The following is a 20,560-nucleotide window of genomic DNA, read 5'->3' as shown; positions in this document are numbered from 1 at the left end:
TGTTGGTTTCCACTGTGCCTGAGCTTTGGAGTACATCACTTCAAAGGCTTTTTGCATTTTGCTTGGTTTGGGGTTTTTTTAACAAACTGAAATCAAGGATGAATTACAGCCTTAACCTACAATTGGTTCAGACTCATGCTAGGAGAGACTGACAAGTCAATTGATACCACAACTGCTAAGTAGCCTCTACGCAGCTGGTCTCTGTCCAGTCCCTAAAGAAACAGGTGCCCACATACCAAAGGTAGCAGCAGGGCTGTATGAATCACTCGCTACCCAAGGGCAGACCCATCAGGCTCAACCACATCAGACACCAGCGCAAAATGATCCTCTCAACAGCATTTATTATGAGATGAGCCCCATACACAGCACAGTCAAGGTACTCTGCACAAGGCCTCTGTTTCAACGCCGACAGGTACTTCTGATGTAAGTTTTCATTTTACAAATATTTAGAAAAAACGCTACACACCTCAGCATAAAAGTATAATACAGATCTTCCACATTTTGAGGACTAAACTTGTTGGAGAAAGTAGCTTTGCATGGTTAAAATGGCAGATTTGCTTAGGTCCCAGAGAAGACTGTTCTAATGAGAAATGGCCCAATGAGACATACAGAACCCCAACATTTTTATACCCTCCACCTTCTAAGGATCAGACCCAGAAAACAGGAACTTTAAAGCAAGAGTCTTGGGAGTCAGCTTTCACACCAGCACAACAGCATCCAAACCTTGGCTTCAGAAGCTGCACTTTTCAGTGGCAACCCAGGCCAATCCACATTGGTTGTACTGCTCTCCTGCATCTCAGCAGGGCAGTCAGAGCACAGACAGCAGGCAGAGCCAGGGCAGTTCAAGGCAGAGGCTTTCAGGTCTTACACCCACTGCCTCTCAGAAATGCCTCTCCTTTTGCACAGGCTTTTTGTCCGCTTGACTCACAGGCATAACACCTAAACTCCAACCCATTCCCGACATCTCTAAAAAAACCCCATGAAACCAGGTGAAATTAAGTCAATTTCTTTCAGCCTCACTCCTTTCCCCCCTATCAACCCCATCAGCGCTTTCAGGGAAAATATAGTGATCAAAATGTTCCATAAAACACAAGTGTCACACAACACACTTGAATTTGGCTTTGTCTACATCTTGAAGAGAAAAAAAAAAAAGAAAAAAAAGACATCACACACAAACAGTTGTCACATGTTTAATGTAATGGTACCCTAATTAAGTTTACAGTACTTTCATCTCCACTAGATACTGTGTTTCAAAAGCATAATGGGAAAAACAAACATGAAAGAAACCCACTAATTTTGGTAAAGTTACAGAAACTCAACCATTTGGAGTTACATATGCATAAATGCCTTTAAAAAATTAATTGTATTTTTCACCCTCACACAACAAAAAAATAGGTTTTGCTGGGTCTTTTCACAAGATAAGGAGATCAAAGATGGCACTTAAGCTTCTGAAGTCAGGGATGTCAGAAGGTTGTATCAAGACTTCCGCTGGCGAGCCTGCCATGAGGCGATCACTATAAATAGGAGAAGAATGTGCAAGAGCTATGAATAAGTGAGAAGTGCAACGTATTTTGCAAGCTTCTGTTCTGATAGCCATGAAACTGCAGACTGCTGGCGGAGGAAAGCCTGCCCAAATTTCTTCACCTGAAGCCTACTCAAAGCATACCAATCATAGAAAAATCATACGGATAGCCATACACTAGACTCTGCAATACTAATGGCAAGCTCTCCCTAAGATTTGACCTTGGATCAACAACCAAACCAAGCTGAAAGGTCACTTGGAGAAGCCACAGGAGTAATAGGAAGTATTTGTTGGTCTTCCTGTGACAAGCCATTAAGAGAACTAATATGGAAGCAGATAAAAATAGACTAGGCGGAAGTCTTTTTAAGGTACTATCAGCTAGAAAACTAGCAGGTCTATCATTTTATTATCCATTTCATACTTTTAACTTCAAAAATTAAGGCAAACAAGTACACTTTATATGAATAAAGTTTGAATCATGCTTAAAGAAGGGAAGCTAACCTAGAAACAGCCAAGAACCCTTAATTTTTACCTAAAAGTTTAGCCTAAAAGATGGTGAACTCATACAGTCACTCAAAACAGACTTAAGTCTTGGGGGCGGCTGTGTTTCCTACAATTTACAGTGCTCATTTTAGCTGTTATTCCTCTAACTCAAGATTAGGGAATGGACCCGAGTTCGTAACTGGAGAAAACTACCTTTGGAGAAGTCAAAGGTTTGCTTCTAGAAGAAACTTCAATATTCCTTCTCCCACGCTTAAGAACTGCTCATTCTGCTGTTTCCACATATAAGAAAATACTCACTAGATTAATAAAGGCATTAACATTTTACCTTTGCATCCTCCTTCTAGAGTTGCCTCTCACCTCTTAAGTTCCAGCAATCATACCTAAGTCACATTTGCTAATACTCTCTTACATTTCATACTAAAGACCACCTTTTGAAAGCTGATAAAGCATGAAAAATTCTCCTCAAATGCATCAGAAATGCCCTCTAAAAAAATTGGTATTTGTGAAAGTAATTCAGAACTTCAGGAATTTGTTCACTTGGATGCCCATATGATATTAATCAGGCAGATAACGTGATGCACAGGACTGATGTATGTTAAAAAATGCAGAAATCTACATGAATTAGAACTTTTGGTTGAATCATACATTAATTACACAGAAGAAACTAAAAATTTCTACTTGCACAGAAAAAGGGTGGAAATAAAACACACTCACTCCAGCACTTTTCCTACTATAAGAATATTGCACATTCCGATAATCTTGCACAAATTACTGGCTTTTTATAAAGACCATATATGAGGTATTAGTCTATTAATAAATAAAGAAGAACATGGAAAAGAAAAAGCACTTAATATAATGCAACAATCCATTCCAAGTATTTAGTGAATGAAAACTGAACAAGCAATAATATATACCCTTGAGGGGAAGGTTAAAGTTACTTAGCAAATAGGCAGCTTTCAAAATCCATTTTTGAAGCAAAGGATTAAACCTCTTTTGATAAAGATTTTAAGAACTCAAAGCCTATTTACAACTCTGCTGTTTAAAATGCTTGTTTTGCTCATCCAATCAATCTGAAAGGTAAATTCTTATCTCACAGTTCTAAAGGGACAGGAATAGGTGGGTGACAGTAAACTCTAAGGGGAACTTATTTAATATACTAAGCCTGTATTACTAGTGAAAAAATAAACCCAAACTTTTGGACTGACAGCAGTTCAAGTGTTCAGAAGTTTTGTTGTGGGTTGGTTTTTTGTTTTGGTTTGGTGTTTTTGTTGTTGTTGTTTGGTTTTTTGTTGTTTGGGGTTTTTTTAGTTTTAAACAGTTTATAGACAAGTTATGGGTTTCCATGGTGCTGAAACTGATACCCATTAGTACTGTCCTGATTAGCAAAGTAAGCACCACAAGGCATTAGATAAATACAATTGTAATTCTCAGGTTTATCTTGTGTTTATGGTAAGAATTTACCTTTCAAATCACAATGCTGAAAAATTCCTGCTGACAGGTAATAAGCCTGTCAATCTAAACACAATCTATCTGTATTTTATTTAGAACCTTCCAGAAACACTAGGAATCTGTAGGCAAGCTTATCTTAAGTTCACAAGAGCACAGAGGAGTATTTAAGTTCAATAAACTGAGCTATGGAAACTACACTGCACACATGGTAATATAATAAGCATAAAACGAAGAGTGTTTTCTATATTCTTCCAAACCTTGTTAAAGAGGTATTTGTATCTTGAAAGAAAAAAACCCAAAACCTTGTATGCACACAAAATTACATACATGAACATCCCTTAAATATGTCAAGGGTTATTCAAAACCTAAAATCTTTTCAGGCCAATGAAATCTGGCTATTTGGAAGTAAAAGCAATTCCTACATCATACTCCCAGGTGAAGCACAATCTTAACATATTCCCTCTCGTTATTTTCCAACTTCAAAAAGTTTTTTTTTTAATACATTTGCAATGCTGGACAAAGTAACTAAGACCCAGGTAAATCATATTTCTGGTATTTTGAGTAAATTAGATAACTTGCAGAGTAAGTCCCCATCAGGTAAAAACTGCAAGTGAAAATTTGGAAAGACATGATAAAAAAAAGCAGCACTTGAAAATTAAAGTATCTTCTCTGCTGCAATCCATGCACCAGTAACTCAAACAGTCCTGAATTGGCATATGAAAAAAATTATATTACATTTCTGAAATTAAAAATATATATCTTGTGTTGAAGTTCAACTTTAGAGAAAGTGTTAACTAAACAGAAATATATATGATTTTTTTCTGTCATATGAGATTATTTCTCTCCCATTCTAGGTAGTTACTGAGACACTTACTTCCCAAATGCCTGTTCTTTCTATTCTGAAGATTAGTTTCATCTACAATTTCTTTATAGCAGTTAAGTGTTTTTTAGAACAAACAGTCTGAAGAATTTTTCCATGTTAGCACAAAACCAAGAAATATTACGAAGATGTTGAAAGAAGAAAAGAGATGAAAAGGAAACATTATTGTCCAGAACAGTCCGTATATGTAGTAACCATGTTTCCTCGTCTCTGAGTGACAGTCCTACAGTGCTTGCTGGATCCGTGAAACCTGGTATCAGTTCGCACCGCATGTCGGTGTGCATTTTCAAAGTCACTAAACGAAAACATTTTTTCCATATTTTCAAACACATCATCAAACAGTCCACCTCCAAAGGAGAACTCTTGGAAAGAACGTCTTTGCCGATTGTGAGCTTCCCGATGACTTCGGAAGTGATTTTCAAAGTGCTTTTTTGACCGTGAGTTTTGACTAAAGAGGTCAAAGTCTTTGAACAGATCATCAAAGTTGAAATTAAATGACTGATGGAATGGGCTTCCACTATTTCCTTGTCCTCCGTGACGGCCAAACTGATCATATTCTCTTCGTTTATTCTCATCTGATAATGTTTCATATGCTATTTCCATTAAAAAAAAAGTTTCAAAAGTTTATTTACATTCCTATTTAAAACAAACAAAAAAATACACAAAGACAAAGAACAGCTTTCTTCCACTCCGTTAACAGGACAAATTTCAAGCAACATTCATTCAACACACAAGCCTAATCAAGCTCAGTATTTGTTCAACTTTCCCCAAACTAAAATAAGCTGTTTCAAAATAACTTTTTATTTATTATAATAAAAATAGCTATACTATGTGGGCAAATTATATCCTCAAAATTTAATATCCACAGTAATAAAACATAGTTTAACTAGCAATAAAGATTAGTGTTTATATTTGAAAGAAAACAGCAATGATACATGACAATCAGAAAGACTGAAGGAGGAAGGCAGAGCTCCTAACTCATCCTAACAAAATTAATTGCCTGCTGCATTCCTGTCAAAGAAACACAGTGAAATGTCTTCAAAACTACTCGCCAGCCAGCTAGTGAGTTCCAACTACACTGCAGTTACAACTAGCCACAAGATAAATATCAAGGAGATAAAGGGAATTAATTTCTCCTATGTCCAAATTACCATTTTTTCAAAAGTTCAATAGTAAACCTATATTTTGTGATTGGACATACCTGAAATGGAATTAGGTTTTCATCCGACCTTTGATCCAGAACTACAGCTACTAGTGTTCCAAGGTACAAACAGATAATATGCCTGTTCTGGTAACATTAAGAATTTTAAACACTTCCATTTTCTTATCTGTCAAAGGCTTGCAATTATTCTATATATTCAATGCTGACTTAAAGAGTTCCCAGTTCCTCCTGCAATAGGAGCTAACAACTGCAGTAAGTATCTAAAAAGACTGTCCCTCCCTTTCATTACATTAATGACAACCTTTCTTTCAAAAGAGTTCTTCTGCAGACAAGAAGGTAAAACCCAGAAATATTATTACCCTAGTTAGAACGACACTAATAGATGCACGTTGTAACAATATGGGGAGCAGAAGTAGGAGCACCTTATTTTTCAGCAAGTCGTCTTCTGTGTTTGATTATTTGCTTCCATCATTACGTTTTATCATAGAACACTTATGAGTGGTGCATTCCTAGGCTCACAGGATAATTCAGAAGTTGGAAGTGACCTCAGAAGGTCTTTAACCTTCTCAGAAGTAGGGTCAGTTACCAGACTAGGTTACACAGGGCTTTATCCACTCACTTCTGGAATATCTCCAAGGTTGGAGACTGCAGAACCTCTCTAAGCACCTGTTCCAACACTAGCCTATCCTCAAGGTGAAAAATATTTTCCTTATAATGACTCTGAACCTCTTTCACTTGTTGTCTCTTGTACTCCCCCCATGAACCACTGAAGCACCCTGTCGCGTCTTTTTTATAATCTCCCCGTAGTTACTGGAAGGTTGTTGTTAGGTCCCCCTGAAGCTCTAGTAATCCTGAGCTACATCTTACTAGACAGATCAAAAGATAAGAATTAACCTCCCAGGGCTAAAGCTGTCCTACTGCCAAGTGTATTTTGTGCCAAGAGGCATAAACCAAAAAGCCTAAGAAGCAGGAATACATAAACTGTGTAAAAGGCCTATGTGCAAGGACACAAGAACAAGTCAGATACCAATATTGGACATTTGACAGCACAGAAGTAGAATTAAGGAAAAAAATAATATCTGTTTTCACGGAATAAGACATAAAAGGAGTATAACAAGTTATCACATTTGCTCACAGGTTTAAGTCATGTATAGAATTATTAAGACTAAGGTTAGCATATATTACCTTCAGCAATTTCTCTAAATTTCGCTTCTGCACCAGGACTCTTATTTTTGTCTGGGTGGTACTTCATAGCCAGCTTGTGAAATGCCTTCTTGATCTGGCGGTCCGATGCATTTTTTGGAACTCCTAAGATATCGTAATAGCTCTCTGTGGCCAGTATTAATTCAGTTATCATTAAAATGCAGAGAGCAAATGTGAAGACAGATTGAGTAGTGGCCATTTCTCTGGTTCCTAGAACAAAACCAAAATATACTTGAAGAGCTAGTTATTCACATTCCACAACTTATAGACACAACCATAAGCCAGAAGAGGAAGACCTGTAAGTTTCAGGAGTCACTCAGTGACAGACATGTAAGCCCACTGTTTCACACATCAAACTCCATTCCCCTAGTTTCATAATCAGTATATGTAAATTAAAAATCCACAAATTCATAGTTCATACGCATCACATGCGCACTTCCATGTTCATCTTTGTTTTACACCTATTCTTAACTGTACATTCTCCCACAGAGCCGCTAAATATACAATACGTATCACTGTGTCAAACAGTTCATGCTGGCATACCTGAACTATAGTTTTAAACTAATCCTTGAGTTCTAGGACCATAAACACAGCAGCTCTAAATTAAGTGCAGATTGCAAACACCTACTCAATACTGAAAACCAATTGACTAGTTACCTTGTGCAGTAACAAGAGCCTGAAAACACAACTGGCCTAGAAACCAACTGTGAGTGCAGGAAGACAAGACTTGCATGCTCATGCTCAGCTTCTCAAGGTCATTTAACTGACCTAACATGAACATGATAAAAAGTAAAACACTCATTTAGAGTACAGAGTTCAGTCAAGTAGGGCACATTTTCCTTTACAATGGGCTGGGCTTTTGTATTAGATTGTACTATAAAAACACCTACCATAACTTTGATATCAAAGAATTCAGCTGATAAGTACCATTGCATATAAAGGTTTACATATGAAGCTCTCAACATCTAAACTGAACTCAAAAAAGGAGTCTTCTACACAAGACAAGCAGCTTCAACAATAATTAAAATTGTGCCTTTTTTTCAGCAATGTATTTGTCAAAAAGTTGTATCTTGAAACAAATTGATGCTGGAACTCAGGGGAAAAGCTGTGGCATAAATTAAGTCATAAAAAACATAGCCACATGATCTCTCATGATTTTTTTCCGAGGACAAAGTGAGCCCTTCCTACCAGAAGAAAATATTGAATGATTTTCCAAGGCCTGTGCATGTATTTAAAACACAGAGTACAGAAACATGAATGTTCGAAGACAGAATGCTGGCTGTCATCTAACCAGCAGAATGTATGACAAGGCCCTGAGCATGCCAGAAGTAACGCGTCCCCTTGACCAGCTTACACTGATTTGAGTATACCGTACAACTCGGAGAGATGAATGGTATTACCTTCCTGAAAGCTGAATAAGCTAACCTTACAGTCTGAGGACCATTAGTTAGAATACTTTTAGACAGTATGAGGCCCAAACGTTCGTCACAGATTTCAAAACCTTTGGATACCAGGTACATACGACAATTAAGCCTTTAACAGAAGTCCATATCCTCTAAAGAAAATTAAATCCCAAGCACCAAAAATGGGAAAAAAACCCCAATTTCTAACAGTTAAGTCAGGGGGCTAAAGTAAATGTTGTGAGGCAAAAGCAAAAAGCTCATAAAATTAACGTACCCGTGCCCTCTTAAGCATTTATTTGGCTAGCAGCCTGCATGGTATCAAGTGTTAAGGAACAGCAGTTGAAACAAATCGTATTTTGGTCAGCGTACTTAGATACCAAACAGACAGTTCTTTTTGGTATTCTTCATGCATGATAACAGACATATTTTTAGTACATGCCTTTTCAAGGTTTTTACCCGTATTTTCTCGCACCTCTTCACAAACCTGAAACTTTGCTGGGCACTAGGAACTACACACATGTATATCCTTCCACACTTTCAGAACTTTATTCCCTTATGTGCTTTACAGATACAGACTTAGGCCTGTCTTTATCTCACCCATAATATCGTTTTTATTTTACTTCATTACCTCACACCTGCATCATGCTAGTATAATCACCTGCTGCATTCTCTAACGGCTAACTTCCTTCTACTATTATTGAACAATGAAAAGCTAAAAAAAAAAAAGTGAGTAGTTTATGCCCTTCATTAAGAGCCAAATCCTCTTTTGTAACATCCAAGTTAATTGAAGCCCAAGAACATCAAGTCACTCCTTCAAAGTTTTGTGCTCTGCCTAACCTTCTCAACTTCTATTATTCTTGATAATGAATTACACCGAAGTTTTCCTTTTTCTACAGTTTTACATTAGGTTTTCTGTAACACAGTTCTATGCTATACTTCCCCCAGTTTTAACTAGATTTCTAAACCATACTTAAAAAAAAATATAATCAGTACTTAAGTTTCACTATTTTTTAAAATAATGTAGATTTAATGCTGCCCTTGAACAACTCAATGAAACTTAAATGAAAATCAAGTACAAACAGAACTCCAATATAAACAGAATTTTAAATTTATAACATGATCAGAAAGACATATTGTCATATTTTGACACTATCATCAATTATTCAATTTACATTTTTGAAAACACTTATTTTATTATGCTGTCAGCATCTTAACTGCTGCTACCATTAACTAATCTGTTAAATGCCTGACCGCTGCCCTGCCACCCCTAATTACTTTCACAACCCCTTTCAAAATCAAGTCTCTTAAACACACTTATTCTGCTTATGCCTCTTCTCCCTCGGTTTCTCAGTCAAAAATGGACAGATAAGTTTCACTTTCCAGGCTATGTACAGTAGTTACTTCAAACACATTACAAAATGCATTAATTCTGTATACTTCTTGACATTCAGCTCATGCCACAAAACGTCTTTCCTAACAATTATAAAGAACTACATTTTATTTAGGTACATCTAGGAATAAAGTTAGAGATTTTATTAACACAGATCAACTATTTAACTCTGTTGAATAAGTTGTTACAGTTCTCAACTACAACAGCTTATAGTGTAAGTAGTATACTGTCTAACGACGATCAAAAATATAATAGAGGTGATAATCAGTTCTTTACCAGTCTATCAACATTTATCAATAGCTGCATGCTGAAGTGATGCTTAAGGATGATGTACTAGGAATAAAATCTGTCACTCATAGAAAATAAGACTCTACGTCCATCTTGCAATGCAAATGCCCGATTCCATCCCTCTTTAAAAGTAATTAACAAAGATCTTAAGAAATGCTTATATCCACGAAGTCTCATACTCAGAAAATCCACAGCATCACTACTGCTCTGACTGCAGGAATTGCAATGCACTATCCAGTGGGATCACGACGTCATATGATTATTTTTACGCGCTATTTATTAGCAGTAAGAAAGTTACCAAGTCCTCCAACGCTTCTCATATCACGACTAACTGGATGAGTAAGCAAGTCTCCTAGTTCACAGCTAACTACAGGAGTCTGTCAAAGTCCAGGGCTCGTATTTTTCTTGGCTTCCTATACTGACCGGAAAGCAAATCTAGAAGGCTCCTGCATCTTCTGGAGATCAAGGAAACGAAACAGAGCCTCCCCGGCGTCATCCTCCCTTGCCAGACCCCTCTGAACCTCGCCAGAGCCGTACCACAAAGCGAGGCCGAGCCAGAGCTCGACAAACGATACCAGCGACACTAAGCGACGCTGCCCTACCTCCAAGTCGAACAGGCTTGCAAAAGACCACAGCAGACGGGCCTAGCGAGAAGGGAGAGCCCAAAGGGCAAATAAAGGCACCAGACCGAGTCCGTGTGTGTCCTCCCTTTCCCACACCGCCCCCAGCTCCCCTCCCCCAGCCGCCACAGCACCTCCTAACCGCTCCGGCCCCACCGCGTCCGCTTTCCCTCATCAGCATCCCTCCACCTTCCCCAAGACCCTCCACAGCAGCCCCAGCCCTTCCGTGCCGCCCCTCACCTCGGCCCTCGCTCGCCGCCGCCAGCACAGAGGCCGCTGCCCCTCAGCGCCCCGCGCACCGCTCCCGCCCCACCGCCGCCAGCGCTCGCGCAGAGCTTCCCCCGCGCCCCGACTGCGATTTCTACACGAAGCGCTGCGCCATTGGCCGCTCAGCCCCACGTGACGCCGCGCACGCGAGCGGCAGCCGCCGCAGCTGCCGCCGCGGGGCGGGGCTTCCCCCCCCCCCCCCCCGGCACAAGGGGCGGCGGGCGGAGGCGGGGCTGTTGCCGCCGTGTCTCTTGTCCGCCGCGTCCCCACTGCTACCGCGTGGTGGTTCCGCCCCGCGCCGGGCTGCGGAGCACCGCCATGCCGCGGTACTGCGCCGCGTCCTGCTGCAAGAACCGAGGGGGCCAAAGCGCCAGGGACCAGCGCAAGCTGAGCTTCTACCCGTGAGTGGCTGGGGGGGGGGGGGGCGGGGATAGAGGCCTGGGAGGGGGGGGGGTGGGGGGGTGGCCCTAGGGATGGTGAACGCCGAAGGGGCCGGCTCCGAGTCCGGCGAGGCCCGCAGCGGCCCCTCAGGAGCTGCGGGGGTACATGGCCGAGGGACTAACTTCTGGGGCTGGTAGTCGCCGAGGCGCTGAGGGGAGGTGGCGCCCTCCTGTCTGCGGGAGAGGGGAAGGGAAAGGTGTGGGGAGAAAGGGTCGGCAGGCCGGGTGTTTAGTCCCCCCCACTCCCACCCCCCGCGAAGGGGCAGGTACTTGCGGGGGGTGGGGCGGGAGTGCTGCGGCGCCGAAGGGCTATTGAATAGACGCAGCCGATTAATGAAGTGAAGAGCTAAGAGATTCGACTAAGAAATAAAATTTGCGCTTCTAATCAGAGGCTGTGTGGCTGTTAGAGCTGAGTAGCACTGGTCACCCCGTGTATTTGGAGCGCGGCCGGCGCTGTGCAGGGGGTTAGCAGGGCGGGCGCGAGTGGGGCAGTGGCTCAGTGGTGAGGGAGCTGCGTGTCCTGTGGCTGACAGCTTGCAAGCTGAGGGGAGGGCAACAGAGCAGGAAAGGAAACATATACTGTTTCTTTAAAATGAAATATTCCCACTAGAATTGTCGTGCCTTCGCTGCGAACAGAGGCATTGCGGGTTTGTTTGGAAGCAGCTGAGCTGGCTGGAAGCTGCCTGGCTCGGTTGCCAAAACACGGTTTATGGTGGCCGCGTAGTATTCCCCGGCCACCCAACTGGTTGGTCACCGGCCCAGGCCCGCAGTGACCTCTGCGCTGTTGGCAGTTGTGTGGTTGTTGATTCCCAGAAGGGTGGGTTTCACAACCCCGAGAGGAGCACAGTGCAGGTAACTAAATATTAATGCATTTCTGTTGAATAAAAGCATGATACGCATTTGTCAACAAGAGGAATTTTGTAGCATTTAAGAAAAATGTGAAGAAATTTTATGACTAGCCTCAAAATCTGTTTTAGTAAAATGTATGCCTCAAACTAAGTTTTGTTTTAGTTGCTGATTAGTCTTTGTTATTCCAAGATCAGGAAGGGTATGTAGGAAGACCCACAGGAAGACTGCCTTGAAAGGGATTTTAGTTTAGATTGAAGGAAAGCTTTTTTCCCAGCATGCCTTTAATATGTGATTCATCATAAAACAATCACGAAAATGTGGGGAAATAATTTTTTTATATTGCTTTAGAGAATGTGCCACATGGATGATCAAAACAAGTTTCAGTGCTGATAAATATTCATATTCACATAAATGGCATTGGTATAAAGATGATTGCAAAAACACAGCTGTCTTATCTAGCCATTGAATTGTGCTGCATGGCGAGTATAATGGTCCTGTAGAAAGGGTGCTGGGACTTGATTTATAGAGCTCTCCTGGCCTACATTAGCAACTACTACTGACATGAATTGCAAGTTTTATTCTGTTGCCTCTTACCATCCCAAAGAAGTCCTTTGGTGCTCTGTGAGTTTGGGTCTGAGACCCTTCTGAAATTTTTAATTGTAATCTAATCTCAACTGGCCTAAGTACGCTTCTTCGTTTTGTTTCTACACCGCTCTGACTTGTGCAGTGGGGGCAACTGCTGAGTAAATTCTGTCCACTTCTTTCCATTTGTGTGTGTGTGTGTGTTATGTTCACACCAGAGAACAGATTCTGTTGATGAATAAGGGGGACTATTGAAGCAGGAGCAGGTTTTGGCAAAGTTGCCCTTAAGCTAAAATAATACATTTTGCTGTCAGACGTTGTCACTACAGACTATTTTGTTTTCCATCTGAAACTGGCTGACTGGAGAAAGCAGTGAGTGCTATGTTCCAAGGGTAACAGCAGTGGAAGCAAATGTTCTCAAGACCTTCCTGGACAGGGTGTAACATCCCAGGCTAAGCTCTGTTGCTCCTAGGGCATGCTTGTAATATATGTAACGCTGCTGTTGGGCGTACACGAAGTAGTCAGGATTTGAAAAGCCTGAACCTCTAACCTGCCCTTCACAGGTTATTCTTTTCTTGCCAGCATGTTTCCTTTCATTCCTGCAGATACTCAGAGCCAGATGCATCAAAACCTTACTCAGTTTCCTTGGTAATTTGAAAACTTGACTGGCAGTGAATTCAAGATTGGGGTAGGGGTGAAGATAGGCACCTTTATCCTGTGAATCTCAGGTGTCTTTCTCTGAAAATGAGCTGAGTTTGCAATTTTGGAACGCTGTGGGCTTGCTTAAGAGTCATTGCCCTGTATGGCTTTTGGAAGAAGCCTACAGCTTCAGGGATTTGAAGGTGGGATCTAGGGCTTGCCGAGAAGTTGCCTGACGGGTGCCTTTCATAGTATTCAGGTGACACTCCAGGCTCTCTCCCCAGCTTCTGTTGTGTTGGAATACCTCACTGCAGAACGATTTTTTTGTGTGCATGAAAGTTCCATAAATATATAGTAATAAGCACAACCAAAGGAACTGATTGTTAATTAAAAGGAAAAAAGAGCTAATGGAAGACAAATGGCATTAGGAATGCTCCATTTCTATTTAGCAAGTAACACAAAATGGCTTTTGTAAAGAGGCTGTAGGCACTTATTCACATCTGGATGTTCCGTTGTCCATCATACAGCCAACAGTGAATACTTTTTACATCCTACAGTTACAATCAGAACAGGTTTAATGACTACATGAATCTGTCTCTTACAGTATCATGTATACAAAACAGATGTATTTTTTTAATTTTCGTGATTCTGAAGAATGTTGTTTTCTTAACGGTAGTCATTTAACACTGCTCAGTATTCAAGTTATGTTTCATGTATCATATGTGGTTATATGCTAGAGTTAAAATAAACTTGATATGCACCAGAGAAATCTTAAGCACGTTTCAAATACCTAGATATCTGTCTGACAAGAAATGAGAGCCAAGAGTGGTCTGAATGTACATGTTGCCATTACCATAACTGCTTGACTGTATATGCATCATGATGAGCCTTTCATTTCCCTTTGCATTTGCAATTCAATAAGTAAACTGCATATATTCACCCATGTTCTTTTACTTTAGTTCTTTTTCCTGTGAAATTTGTCTGACTGCATATATTTTCAAAACCAATTTAATTTTTTTCTATGAATGTCTATACTCTTCGTTTGCCTTTTCAAATAGGTTAGATGGTTGAAAAGTTTGTTGTAGATTACATAAATTGTGTGGGCTCTTAGCACTGAAAGAAAGCTTTATTGCTGAAACACAAAATATAGAAATGCTTTGCATTTGCATGTATTTACTTTTTGAACAAAATTTAATTCCTGTATTGGAAATAGTCACTCTTCAAAATTACCAGAAAAACTGAAGTATGAGATGTATTAAAAGGTACTCTGTTAAACAAAAAACAGTAACAAAAGATTTTGTTACTAGTTGTGTCTAGTAAGACAAAAAAGCCCCACAAATACTATTTCTAAAATGAGGGCCAGACCTAACTTTTGAAAATTAAGTCAGAGTATTTAATCTTATTTCAGCAGAACTGCTTTCTGAGCAAGTGTTGCGGGATCAAACCTTTCAAAACATCTTGGCCATGTGTTCTGAAACTCTCGACTAGCAGAAATCAACAGAAATTCTGCTGTGAACTCTAGAGCAAATATCTAACTAGAAATAATTTGGATAATTATTGGATTAACATGTAAGTGACATCCTGATTAGTATTTAAATTTTTTTAAAGGATTATTTTAATTGTCTCTTAAGGAAAGACTACCTTGTAAGGAGCAATGAGATATTCTTTGTTTAAAAAGAAGAAAGAACGGAGAAAAAAATAACAGGTTTTTTGTTTGTGTGTTTTTTTTGTTTTTTCAACTGCTTTAAAAAAGATTTCCACTTCATGATAAAGAGAGACTGGAGAAATGGTTACGGAATATGAAACGAGATGCATGGACTCCAAGTAAGCACCAGCTTCTATGCAGTGATCATTTTACCCCTGATTCCCTTGATGTGCGATGGGGTATACGATACTTGAAACATACTGCTGTACCAACAATTTTCGCTTCCCCAGATGATGAGGTAATGTGTTCTTATCTTTCTTATTGTAGTACAAAGCTAATCAACTATTGATGTAATACGGATGTTCTAATTATCTGTAATACATCCATATTTTATTTTAAAAATTGAATTCCTGTCCATCAAAACATTTTGTCAGCAGGACTGACACAATATGAGTATGTGATTCCATAGTGTAAAGGAAGACAACATCCCATACTTTGCCTGGAGTTCAGTATCTTTTTTTATCTGGAAGCTACAGAAGCTTTTCCTGTGCAATTACTCTTACTTATATTTTAATGTTCTTTTAAGGCTTTTTATTAACTGTACATTAATATTGGCTTTGGAATGTTTTAGTTTCAAACTACTCATTTCTCTTTCTTGTCCCTAACCTCTCTGACACCTAAGAGCTCAGGAGAGTAGGCTGCTAAACATAGCCCACAAAGACTACATCTTGTCTTTGTTGTGGTTTAACTCCAGATGGCAACTAAGTACCAGCTAGCCACTCGCTCACTCCCCCACTCCCTCAGCAGGATGGGGAGGAAAATCAGTGGAAAAAAGGGAAAACTTGAAGGCTGAGGTAAGAATAATTTAATAATCAGAATGAAATAAAAACTGTAGTAATAATAAGGATGAGAGGGAAGGGAGAGGAATAAAAGCCAAAGGGAATGGAACAAAAACCCAAGTGATGCACAGTACAATTGCTCACCACCTGCTGACCAACACCCAGCCAGTCCCCAAGCAACAATCAACAGTTCCTGGCCAACTCACCCTGGTTTCTATACTGATCATGATATTCTATGGGATGGAATATCCCTTTGGCTAGTTTGGGTCAGCTGTCCTGGCTGCGTCCCCTCCCAATTTCCAGTGCCCCTCCAGCCTTCTCATTGGCAGGGCCTGAGAAACTGAAGAGCCCTTGACTTAGTGTAAACATTACCCAGCGACAACTAAAAACTTGAGTGTGCCACCAGCATTGTTCTCATGCTAAATCCAAAAGACAGCACTGCACCAGCTATTATGAAGAAAATTCTATCCCAGCCAAAACCAGGACATCTTTCACAGATTTGTACTATTGTTTACATCAAAATACTGTGCTACACAGGCACCTAATCTTGATCAAAGATATATCAAAACTATATTTGCATATATTTCACCACCATCTTGCTTTATGTATCTTAGAGCAAGTGAAGAGTATCTTCTCAGAAACGCTTAATGATTCTTCAGGAAACATTTCATATTATTTCTTCTTCCAAATGAAGAATGTTTGTGATACAAGAGCAGTATTAGTTGCCTGCATTTCAATATTGGTAACCATTCTACACTAGTTTGCAAGGATTTTTATTTTGAAGACTGTCATAAGAGTGTGAGGGCAGGGGCTTATGGAGAAGGAAGCTTTTCAATGAAAGTAAAGGTCTGTCTTCCAGCAGCTCAATCCTGAGGGGTGTTTTGGTGCCTTTCGTTCAGCCTTAATGGCAGTCCTGATAGGCAAGGATTTGGGGAACATTTCCCTGATATATTTCATAAGAGATTTCTCTAGGTAAAAGATTTAGTCTGAGAAGGCTTTTTTCAGCTGCTGGTAGAATGGAGAAAAGGAAATACTTAATTCTCTCAAAATCCCCAAGATTGATGTGGTATTAAGTGTTACCTCTGAAAAGATAAAGATAACAAAATGAATCCTATTTTTTTAATACATTTTTTCAGTCCGTTTAAGACTGAAGTTTCATATACAATTGAATTACAAGGTTTAATATATTTTGGATGCTTCAGACTACATACGTACTTATGAATATACACTTTGAAATGATCTTTTGCATCATCATCTGTTTTTTCAGCCTGGACTCTTCTTTGCCCCCTGTTTTGGTTTGGGGTTTGTTTGGCTTTTTTTGCTTGGCCTGTATTTAGTTCACAAAGCTAAAGTTACTCTTGTTCTGTTTGGTTGTTCAGGGCAGTTTTGGTTTTGTTTTTTAGTCCACAGGCCTAACATGAGTACAAGTTCCACAGGTTGGTTTCTTCATAATCAAGCCTACTAGAAAAAAATAAGGCACTCACTATTAGTGTATTTTTATTTCACTGACAAACGTACTAAAAAGCTTGTTTGGATACTGATCTTAACATCTATGTGGTGATGTAGTTTATGTGGAGGAAGGGAAAAGAAGGTGGCTAAAAAAGGATAAGCTTCAAATTGTCCCTCTTTCAGTAATAATTTCTGTTTAAAGTCCTGTGTAAATTGTATCCTGCTGCTAAGATTTCTGTCCATCCAAAAAAAAAAGTTCTCCATTCTTATGCATTACAAAGATTAGTTGTCAGAACTTAATTGCTTATTTAAAAATCAGCCTATGTGATTGTGCATGAGTACATTTCACTATTCAGCAAGCCTGTGTTCATAATCTTTTTTTATTAAATTTCCTGTGGGGTAGACAGCATGACTAAGAATTTCCTATATCTTTCTAAAACAACACTGTTACTGCATCGTTAATGCAAAAGTCTGGTACTGTTGATATTTAACAGACATATATTTAATACAGTATTTCAGGTGGTAATAAGGGATGTTAGCCTTTGTCAGACAGATTTCTCTTGAAGTGCTTTTAAAATTACATTGTCTTGTGTAAATTGGTAAAGTTCCGTAGGGTTTGAAAATGGGGGGGTGGGGGGGATGTCTTAACTGCCTTTAGAGATTTAAAATGCTATTTCAACAGTTAGGACCTAAAGCAAAGTTATGGAAGATACACCAGAGACCTGAAAATTCAAGTAATTTTTAAAGAGTGCTCATGTAAATTATCCTTTATGCAGTACCATAGTGTAGAATGAGATTTGCTTCATATATTTTTACGCTCAAGTGATTTCCTAGTTACAATGTTTGGGGTTTTTTTTTCCTCCAGGAGAAAGATTTTTCTCAGAACAGCCCACAGGAGCTAAAGACAAAAGACACAGAAGAAACAAATACAAAGGTCGTGTCAGAGAAAGCATCTGTATCACTTGAACCCTGTACGCCAAAGAAAAATCCTGTAAGTGCAGAAAATGTAGGTGAAGAAGCAGAAGTAGTTTGCTCAGCTGTTTTGAGTAAACCTTTACAAATTCAAAACCTGCAACTTCAAAACAGAGAAGGCTTTCAGGCAGACAGTGTTGCTCTTGATAGTTCATCTAAGCAGCATATACATCAACCTAATCCTGTTTTAATGGCAGCAGCAGTTCAAAGCATGGAAGCTACCAGTGTTTGCTCTTCTGTAGAGGATCCAGTAGGTTGTACAGCTACAGTTTTGCAATTTACAGACCCTGACTACATTAATTCATCTCTGAAACTGAAAAATGCTTTAGGTTCAATTACTGACTATGCAGTTGAAAATCCTGACTCTCATGTGGTAGGTTGCTCGCTTGAAGTACAACCAACAAGTGAAAATGCAGTTTTACTGAGTACAGTCACACAAACTATTGAACAGTTCAGCGGAAGTGAAGAATCTGTCATCGCTATTATTGTGCCAGCTGAGAGTCCAGAAGACCCTGAAATAGTAAATACTACTTTCCTGCCTATTAAGCAAGAGTTTCTTGACACAGAGGAGACAGAAACAGATAAACCTGTCTATATGAATGCATATGGTGGAAGTGAAGTATTACAAACTGAGCATTCATACTGCAAACAAGACATAGACAGAGATCACCTTTGGCAAAAAATTTCAAAGCTGCACTCTAAGATAACTCTACTTGAAATGCAGGAGATAAAAACTTTGGGGAGACTCAGATCCTTGGAAGCTCTTATTGGACAACTGAAGCAAGAAAACCTGCTTTCTGAAGAAAAGTTGAAGATTGTAGAAAACTGCTTTACAACACTCGAGGTGACTATGTTACAGTAAAGGCTTTCAATGATTGTTCTAATATATCTTTTTAGCCTCTTTGACAGTCCTTTTGGACAAAATAACTTCTGTATCAGTCGTGGTATTTTAGACATCTAATGCAGATTGTGTGAATAGCAAATATTCTTTAAAATGTTAAATCAATCACTACCAAAGCTAGGTGGAAGAACATTGCCTATAAAACGTGACTTGCAAGTAAGCTTTAAAAAAATCTAAACACGTTAAAGTTTTGTTAAAAAGTATATTAATTTAATCAATAAAGATAAGTTAAACCTTTCTAGCTGCAGGCTCCCCTGAAACATGCAACTCCAGCATTTGGGGCAGCAGTAGAATGGACAGAATAAGCATCTGCGATGGACAATTATGAACTTGTTTTTTTAAAAAAAGTGTCTTAATGCTCTTTTAAATGAGTAATGAGGTGTGTAATACACATTGTCCAGTAAGAACGCAATTACTCTTTCATCTTCTGTTTATCTAATATTTGTTCTGGTAGTTTTTTGTACACTTTGACCTTATTAAAATTGTTTCTGCAGTAAAAGGTGTTGCTTTTCATTTAGTTCTACAAACAAAAATTATTTTAAGAATATTGTTACAGTGAACAGGTCCATAGCTTTTTTTTGTTTCATTGATTCAGCTGAAATGGAAAGAACCATACTAAATAGTGGTGTTTTTGTTGGTTAGTAAGAGGGAAAGCTCTAACTATTCAGTGAGTGCTATCTACTCAGCATTGATCATCTTGCAGTCTGGGTTGTGTATATACCGTTAATACACTGCAGAAGATAATTCTTTGCAGAGAAAATTGCTAGGGAAAGTAGCAGAATCTGGGTCACTATTTTTGTATGTCTTACTCTTCAAGAAATGGAATTGCAAGAGTAGAAATCTGTTCCCCTGTATTGATTTTTTTTTTTTTTTTTTTTTTTAAACTCTCTAGTGCACAGGATGCCACTGCAGTAGAAAGGTACTGACGGTTCATTTTGAGGGAAGTTAGCTTGCTTAAATGCTTTCTGTTTCTGTGTTCTGTTCAGATCAGGAGTTCCTTGTACTAGTACTGGATCATCTAGTCCAACTGTACATCACAGTTGGACTAGGTGATCGTTGGTAGTCCCTTTCAACTGACCTAGTCTGTTCTATTCTGCCATGATTCAATTACTTGAGGGGCTTGGATGTATTTTCCAATATTAAAAAGTGTGTCCCCACTACCACCACCACCAGCTCAGTCTAGGACTGGAGCAAATGGGTTCCTTTGCAGTCTGTTAACCTGTGTTCTCCATCAGAAACATTCTGAAGTGTTCTGATAATCTTTTCATAAGGAACTGAGGATCAAGCAACAGTGATTTCAAAGCTGGCCTCTAACTAGATAAACTGCAAACTAGTCAAATGTCAGAACATTTTTGAGGCTCAGAGTAGTAGCTGCCTAGATATTGGTCTGCTAAAGCAAAGTGCTGTAAGAGGTTAGTCTGTATCAGTAACCACTGCAGTAAGCTTGTTTTGTCCTTCAACTTGTTAACTTCTTTTAGGCTCGAAGCACAGGATATGTTTGGGAAAACTCCTGAAGAAGATAAAGGTCAGCTGTAATATGATCAATTATTTACCAG

The 20,560-nt window shown here is 39.3% G+C and overlaps 2 protein-coding genes across 5 annotated transcripts; one reads left to right on the top strand and one right to left on the bottom strand.

Moving 5' to 3' along the window:
• Positions 1 to 1,176: 1,176 nt before the first annotated feature.
• Positions 1,177 to 10,813, bottom strand: DNAJB9 (DnaJ heat shock protein family (Hsp40) member B9). 2 transcript variants are annotated; one of them, XM_056340997.1, is made up of 3 exons: positions 10,662 to 10,813; positions 6,703 to 6,930; positions 1,177 to 4,948 (listed from the first exon to the last, which is right to left on the bottom strand). In XM_056340997.1, exons 2-3 carry the CDS (start codon positions 6,917 to 6,919, stop codon positions 4,518 to 4,520), a joined length of 648 nt encoding a protein of 215 aa, XP_056196972.1. In that variant the 5' UTR covers positions 6,920 to 6,930; positions 10,662 to 10,813; the 3' UTR covers positions 1,177 to 4,517. The 2 variants fall into 2 exon arrangements, with proteins under 2 accessions (XP_056196972.1, XP_056196973.1); XM_056340998.1 differs by lacking the exon at positions 10,662 to 10,813 and adding an exon at positions 10,404 to 10,483.
• Positions 10,814 to 10,921: 108 nt separating this feature from the next.
• On the top strand, positions 10,922 to 19,503 carry THAP5 (THAP domain containing 5). 3 transcript variants are annotated; one of them, XM_056341286.1, is made up of 4 exons: positions 10,977 to 11,089; positions 14,610 to 14,767; positions 14,952 to 15,141; positions 17,997 to 19,503. In XM_056341286.1, exons 3-4 carry the CDS (start codon positions 14,998 to 15,000, stop codon positions 18,963 to 18,965), a joined length of 1,113 nt encoding a protein of 370 aa, XP_056197261.1. In that variant the 5' UTR covers positions 10,977 to 11,089; positions 14,610 to 14,767; positions 14,952 to 14,997; the 3' UTR covers positions 18,966 to 19,503. The 3 variants fall into 3 exon arrangements, with proteins under 3 accessions (XP_056197259.1, XP_056197261.1, XP_056197260.1); XM_056341284.1 differs by lacking the exon at positions 14,610 to 14,767 and having other exon boundaries at positions 10,922 to 11,089; XM_056341285.1 differs by lacking the exons at positions 10,977 to 11,089; positions 14,610 to 14,767 and adding an exon at positions 11,212 to 11,980.
• Positions 19,504 to 20,560: the final 1,057 nt, after the last annotated feature.

Source organism: Falco biarmicus, chromosome 5 (genome assembly GCF_023638135.1).
Source record: "Falco biarmicus isolate bFalBia1 chromosome 5, bFalBia1.pri, whole genome shotgun sequence".
NCBI classification, from domain to species: Eukaryota; Metazoa; Chordata; class Aves; order Falconiformes; family Falconidae; genus Falco; species Falco biarmicus.
The sequence above is the reverse complement of the archived record's forward strand: the minus strand, read 5'-3'. Positions and strand labels throughout refer to the sequence as shown.